The 7,381-nt window shown below is 43.4% G+C and overlaps 1 protein-coding gene across 1 annotated transcript; it reads right to left on the bottom strand.

The window, feature by feature from the left end:
* Window positions 1-196: 196 nt before the first annotated feature.
* LOC110114795 (protein SMAX1-LIKE 2) lies at window positions 197-3,850 on the bottom strand. Its single transcript, XM_020847797.2, has 3 exons — window positions 2,484-3,850; window positions 2,033-2,300; window positions 197-1,950 (listed from the first exon to the last, which is right to left on the bottom strand). Exons 1-3 carry the CDS (start codon window positions 3,653-3,655, stop codon window positions 415-417), a joined length of 2,976 nt encoding a protein of 991 aa, XP_020703456.1. The 5' UTR covers window positions 3,656-3,850; the 3' UTR covers window positions 197-414.
* Between the last annotated feature and the right edge of the window lie 3,531 nt (window positions 3,851-7,381).

The raw sequence follows: 7,381 nt of genomic DNA, 5'->3' as shown, positions 1-7,381 counted from the left end.
TTCGAAAATCATTAGCAAGCTGAGATCTTAGCCATTCGAGTGAACTTTTCTTGCAAACGGACCATCCAATGGATATAAAATCATAGACTAATCAAACCCCCCCACTCATTTGTTTAGTGGATTTATCCACCACACCTGCAATCCACACATCATAATCTTGCGAAATCCAATCAGCGTTACCAAAAGGGTAGAGAAATAGACGCAGGGAAACTTTATCTGTTAATAAAATAATTCCTCTGCACATTAAATGACGCACGATCTCGAATTTAAAGAAGCTACAAGTCAAATTAGATCCCTCAGGCTTTACATCTTCTGGGCGGTTTCAACCCTTCTTGACGTGAGCCTCCTGAATGGTACGAACCAAGCAAAGTGTGTGTGCTCTATTTACAAATCTTTAATATACCTATCGACCCCCTATAAACCGCTGACTTTGATGCTGCCGGCGCTGACCACCGCCGGCAGTAACTCTCTACTGACGACGTGATTGACTTTCTTTGCTATGAGCTGAACAGTCACAGGCTCAGCTGTAGCTTTGAGGCGAGTCTTGAGCTGATGGATACCTGGAACTAGCATCATCTCAGCCCATCCTTCCAGCCCATTGCATCGAACGAAAGAAATGATCTTGTCAAGCGCATCCTCCTCTATCCTAATCGAATGCTCATGGCAGATAATTTCTTTGAATTTTGATCTTATGAAATCTGTAACCTTTCTCTTTACCGAAGTGAAATCAATTGGCTGGAACAAAACCATCTCATCAACCAGCAAAGGTAGCTCGGTAGCCGCCCAAGATGGTAGTGAAGCTTTTGTTTCAGCCAGTTTTTTAATCCCCAGCCGTTTATTTTCCTTCTCCTGCTCGTGCTCCACCGTGAGATCGCTAGAATTGCCGGAACCTTCGGCCGGATCTTCATTCTCATCATCCTCAGTACCAATTGCTAGGTTCAAGTCAAGGGATAGACTTGGTGGTGGTGATTTCCTCGATCTCTTTATTGATCGTTCATCTTTGCCGAGCCAATCAGGTTGACGCTTACCTACGCTCTCCAGAATTGCAAACTCCAACAGCCATTCAGTTCTTGCAGACTCTAAAATCTTCTCTTCGTAATGAACAGGCGAGGGGTCATCAGTGAGGAGAATAAAGATGGTATTTTGCAAACTGATCTCCCGGCCATGGGAATCGAGAAGTCGGCCTCTCTTCATTGCGCTCTTAAGTGTGTTCTTATCAATAGTATTAGCACTGTTGATGCCCTCGATAACAATCACTGAGAAGGGGTTTCGAGAAAGAGCATCTGCAACTCGATCCATGGAAGTTTTCCCACGAAGAACTGTATCAGAGTTCGAGTAATTATTGTCAATAGGCGATGCTCCAAGTCGAACAGTGATTGGGGTTGTGACGAATATTAGCTCTGAGAGAGCTGCAGCCATCTTCAGCTTTCCAACTCTATCAGAACCATCAAAAAGCAACCATATTGCTCCCTTTGAACAAATGGATTTCAGCTTACGATGGCCAGATTTGCATTGAACTACAGCCGTGGCTATGGCTGAGGCTGCTTCAGTCTGCCATCCAACTCTTTCAGTAAGTCCATAGAAAAGCCGTTTGAAGGAGTCTACTTCTGAAATGCACGGATCAGGCTTATCCTGCTGGCAACAATCTGACTCCTTCACACGATCTTTGTGAAGTTTTACCACAGTGGTGGAGGAAGGCTTTGATTGACCGAGAATAAGATCAGTCTTCACCGGGCTATCAGGCGGGCTAGCTGCTCGTTTCAAATAGCTTATTTGCAGACTCAATTTTGGTGTTGGGGGCAATGATGGGGAAACTGATAAAGCTGTCGGTTTTCTGCTATCAATCGGAACAGCCGAGGAGTGTGGGTGGTGGAGCTCTGAGCAGCTCTCCTGCCATCTCTTTAGTAGTTCTACACTCCTTTGCTTCCATTTGATCTCTTGTTTTTTGGGCTGTAAGAAAGTTGGTATCAGATAATAAGATGTGGATATTGAGCAGATCCTTGCAGAACATCTATGAATAAAAAATGCTGACCTGGGAATGATCTTGTTCTTTTGCAATCCGCAGCCAAGAAGGCAGTGGGTTTCCTGATTTTTCCTTCGTCGCCGAAGATGATCTTTCAAACTCCATTGCAACAAGCTTCGCAAGCTCGCGCTCGTAGTCCTCCATGCAGAGAGAGCACAGGGAAGATTTTTGGGAGGAGTCGCTTCTGTCAAGAGATGGCGCAGATCTTCGAGGAGGAAAACTCCTCACGGGGGACAGAGTCTCCTTAGAAGTGGCAAGAATTCCATTAGCTCCAACCCTATAAATGCCAAATGTTAGCGTTTGGTCGCTCGAACAAAATGGAACTTCACGAATATCAAATCAATATGAAGAAGACTAAAAACAAAAAGTTAAATATGCGCTGAGGTTATTTCTAGGAATAACCGAACAAGAACTTGTTTGATTTATGGCGTTTTGGAAACAAACAAACAAACACACACACCGTGGGAACAAATGGGGAAGCGGTGATCTTGGGGCGATGGGAGCGGCTTGGAGATCCCAATTGTCTTCCACTACGGGATGGTAGACCTGGCATCGGAGATAGGTGGCGCAAGTCGCCAAGCCTACGAGCCAAATACGCTGGCTGCTGCCGTTGTTGAACCGATTTAAGAGGTTCGTCATCTCCACCACCGCCGACCGGACAGTCTCTGAGGCTACAATAGGCTGATGGTGCTGCGCCGAACCAGCTCCTTCAACCATGTATTTTAAATCCCCAAGGTCAAGCACAACGCTGACCTCTTCAGCCCTGCTTTCAATCGAGGCCCCCAATTCTCTAATCCTGGCAAGAATCCGTGACTGCTCAGCGAAATCCTTTTCCAAGGAAAAAACTTGCGCGCCGCGGAGCGACGCCGGGACGAGCGGGTCAGCTCCGGATTCAATCCGGCGGAGTACGTCTTTTAGAATCGGCCGGGGATCGGAATCGCCGACAAGAACAGGGTTGCGTCTTTGGCCGCGAGCCATGATTTCAAGCACGCGCTTGACCTCATCCGGACGGTCGTGAAACTGAGGATTGCTATACGGGTTTGTTCCGTTGGTCGACGAGGAATGGGAAGGCAAAAAGAATGCGATTTGGGAGATCGAGGTATTCGAAGGCGAGGAGAGGGATTGCTCGATGCTGGCCTTGACGGAAGGAGATGAGAAGGATGCCTCTCGCATGACGCGGCTAACAGACGGGTCGTCAAGGATTGAGAGGACGAGCTGGTCTAGCTCAACCTTAACGGCGAGGAGAGGCTGCTGCTGCTGCTCAGGGCAGCCGCGGCGCTGGTGGGCCTGCGCGCGCTTCAAAGCCGCCAACAGAGCGTTGGAGATGGGCGGCTCTGTAACGGAAGAAGAGGAGGACTCAGTGTTGCTCGGAAGAGAGGAAGGGAGGCGGTCGAGTGCGACGGAGAAGCATAGATCGAGTGCGCGGCATTGGAGGCGGTGGGAGGAGTGGGGGTGGGAGCGGACGCAGGCCTCACGGAGGATGCCGGAGGGGCAAGAAAGCAGGGAGGCTGCCACGTGTAGTGGAGTGGTTTGTCCATGTCGACGTCGCGCCGCTTCACCGATGGCCTGGCTGAGTAACGCCGCCGCCTCATCCGTCAGCGTCTGTTGGATCGTGCTCAACGCTGCCCTCATCTTGCTATACACTCCTTTTCTCTGCCTATCTATCTACCTTATTCGTTTCTCCTGAACAAGTACGGCTAGTAAAATCCAGGAAGAACAAAGATGCTCCAGAAGACGGAGATGAAGTCGTGCGTAGAAGAAAAGCCGGGTATTGGTGAACTAAGAAGCTTCTCAAGGGGATCTCTCTCCGGGCATCTCTCTTTGCGAGAGCAATTCCTCTCAAATTTTGATTCGGAGAGAGAGTATTTATATACTATTTTTATATTTTATATAAAGAAAAGGTTTTGTTTAGCGTTTTGATGATTTCATCAGAGATAAACTGTGATTAAATTGGATGACATAGTAAATAGTAATTATATTCAAATATTATATAATGTACGTAATAGTGATGTAATCATTTGAAAATATATAAATAACAAATTTGATAGAATAATAATATGAGGCATAAAAATATAAAATAAATAAATTAAGTAATTTTAAAATTAAATATATTTATTTTATAAGTAATTAATCTCTTCGTAATCATAAATGGAAAGATAAAATCAAAATTTCTTATGAGAGCTTATAGTTTCTTCCTCCAACCAATGAACTTCTAAAAATAAAATAAAAATAAGATAATTATTATACTTATACACTCAATATGGAATAAATAAGCAAAACACATTAATATATTTCACATGTAAATACCACAAATTATAGAAAGATTTTAGCATTTTAAAATATCAAATAACATAATAAATTCTTTCATGATATAGAGATAAAGTTAACAATGTTTATTTTTTTGGATGGTTTCTATAGTTCAAATAATTTCACAGGAGGAAAATTAGAAATATCCTAAATTTGCATCATGAAAACTATTCTCATAAGTTGAGTCTTCAAATCCTGATTCACAAAAATCTTTCATCTCAAATGCATCCAAATCATTGAATCCCATTATGTCATCTCCATTTTCTTTATTATTTAAACCACTTTCATCAACAAATAAAAATATAAAATAAGACTTCATTTTTTTTATTTTATCCAAATAATATTATATTTAATTATCAACTTACAATATCTTTGTCTAGTCAATGATATGTTTTGTTATTCAATAACTGACATTGCATCATCTTTATAAATCTTATTATCCAAGTCCTCTAAGTTAAGCTCTAGAGTTGGCTCACATCAATAACTCGGAAATAAATCACTTAATACAAGTATAGTCTTAATAAACATAACATCTAGGGGTGTCAATATTTGACATGACCCGAAAACTTGACTCAAACTTGACTCAAAAATTTCAGGTTCGGTCAACCCGAACCCGAAACGGGTCGGGTTCGGTTTAACATTTCGACCATTTTCAAAAATCAGGTCGGGTCGGGTTAACCCTTTGACCCGAAATTGATCCGAAAACTCGATTTGATCCATTTTTGACCCGAAAAGAGGAGATAGACCCGTTTTTGATCCAAAAATTAGAAATTTTGTTGTTGGAAATGGGTCATTCGAGTCGTTTTAGTTTGACCCGAAGCGGGTCGGGTTCGAGTTAGGAAAACTGACCCGTTTTCAAAAAACGGGTCGGGTTCGGGTTGACCTGAATAGTGCCGGGTCAATTTCGGGTTCGACCCGAACCTGACCCGAAATTAACACCCCTAATAACATCACAACCCAACCCAATATAACATGTAAGCATAATGGGTTAGTTATTATTAGGCTATTGTATTGAATAGAGTAGTGCTAACATATACCATACATTAAATAAATTATGTAATAAAAATAAATAAACAAGTACTTCATATTTGTCGGACATTCACCGGACTTCTACCTGATGTTGAATTTCTACCCGTTAACAGTCCTTTCAACATACCTCCTTACAATGATCTCTCTGACCTCCATCACCAACCGACTACAGATGTGAATCTCTCTTAATTGTGGAATTTCTCGAAGAAAAATGGTCACTCGACATGCCCTCTAAATAGGGAGGGGCGCCCCTACAGTTGGATAAGGGATGCCACATATCCAAAAGTAGGGGAAAACCTCCCATATAGGAAGAGGACCGAAGGCGAGAAGGGCGGAAGGGAGAAACCTCCTTCTTATGGAGAGGGGCCCCGGGGTTGGACAAGGGATGCCGCCTGTACAGATCCCGGGTGAAGGCCTCAGATGAAAGAAGAAGAAGGGGGAGAAATCACCTTCTTGCAAAGGGGCCCTGGGCCTGGACAGAGGATGCCGCCTGTGTAGGGTTTTCATACCCCCAAGGGGGGTATTTATAGGAGTGTGAGAGAGAAGTTGGAGAAGTTAGGGTGGTTATGAAAAAAAAAAAAATTGGGGCACGTGCATTGTATCAAATTGTTATTGTAGCAAGCAGATACATACAGAAGTGGAAAATTAAAAAAGAAAATTTTATTTTATAGAAATTACTGTAGCGGTAACTACAGCAACACACAAGCTATTAATGTAGAGAACATTTACAGTAGATGGCGGTACTGTTGCAAACAGTCACTGTAGATGATGATTATTATAGCAGATATTTCGGGCTCGAATTTCATGTGGACATTCCAAATTGAACATTTTTGGGGTCCCCAAAAAGGTTTTTCAGCATTTTGGATCCAATTTTTATACTTTCGAAACTCAACGGGGCCTTTATGATCGAGTTTGATTAAATTTATTTTTTTTGGAAAGGAATTTTCTTACATTTTTTGCAATTCAATCAATTGTAAGTGTTGTAATATATATTTTCGGACTCTATAAGTATTGAAGTCCAAAAATAAGAGGACAACTGAAATATCATTAAAAACTTATCTTGATCGGGCACAAATCTCGAGGCAAAATCAAGTTGAAAACGTTCAAAATTAAAATTGGAACCATCCGAACTCTGATTTTAGCAAACTTACCGATGAACTCAGTGTCTCCAGAATACAAATCCAAAAAATCCAACCCAATCCGAGCCCAAACGGGTCCATATCAAGGGTTAGAAGCGCTGTTGGAAGGTTCAAACAACAATTTGGATTACCAAATGATTTTCAAACATAACGTGTTTATAGTCGAATCGGGCGCCTCGACGAGACAAATTCAATGAGCCCAAGATCACTGAATTCCGACATCTTTAAGACTTTTAAATGTCCATTAAATGGTCCATAATTAAGGGATTCAATATCGACCGTCCATCCAACTACTCCCCATTTACCCTTGATCTCTCACCTATTTATGGGCCCTGCCACTCCAAAAATATATAAATAAACTCCTCATTTCTCTTGAAAGGAGACCCAAATAAGAAGATAAGAAGAGAAGAAGAGAAGAGAAGAAAGAGAAGGAAGAAGCTCCTCCTCGACCACCGTCTAACTTCAGCCGGACCACCACCTAACGTCATTGCTCCGCCGGACCACCACCTGAGGCCCTCACCTTTGCCAGGCCCCCACCCGAGGTCCTTGCCCCTACCGGAGCACCACTAGAGGCCCTCACCTCCGACGAAACACCGTATGACGTCGTTGCTCCGTCGGATCACCACGTGAGGCCCTGAGCTTTGCTAGACCACCACTTGAGGCCCTAAGCTTCTCCGAACCACCACTTGAGGCCCTGGGTTCTACCGGACAACGACATGAGGCCCAAACTTCTATCGAACCACCACCTGAGGCCCTAACTTCTACTGGACCACTACTTGAGGCCCAGACTTTTTCCAGAACACTACCTGAGGCTCAGACTTCTGCCGGACCACCATCTGACGCCCGAACCTCTGCCGGACCATCATTTGATGCCTTGAGCTTT

The sequence above is a fragment of the Dendrobium catenatum genome, unplaced genomic scaffold, assembly GCF_001605985.2.
Source record: "Dendrobium catenatum unplaced genomic scaffold, ASM160598v2 fragScaff_scaffold_716, whole genome shotgun sequence".
NCBI lineage: Eukaryota > Viridiplantae > Streptophyta > Magnoliopsida > Asparagales > Orchidaceae > Dendrobium > Dendrobium catenatum.
This window is presented reverse-complemented; position numbering and strand designations above follow the sequence as displayed.

What these genes read in the sequence shown, in the direction of transcription:
- LOC110114795 (XM_020847797.2), bottom strand. Translation starts at nt 3,655, where the DNA reads ATGAGGGCAGCGTTGAGCACGATCCAACAGACGCTGACGGATGAGGCG. An exon ending in CTTCCCCATTTGTTCCCACG is followed by an intron (nt 2,301 to 2,483) that starts GTGTGTGTGTTT and finishes TGGCATTTATAG; the next exon opens with GGTTGGAGCTAATGGAATTC. An exon ending in AAGAACAAGATCATTCCCAG is followed by an intron (nt 1,951 to 2,032) that starts GTCAGCATTTTT and finishes ACTTTCTTACAG; the next exon opens with CCCAAAAAACAAGAGATCAA.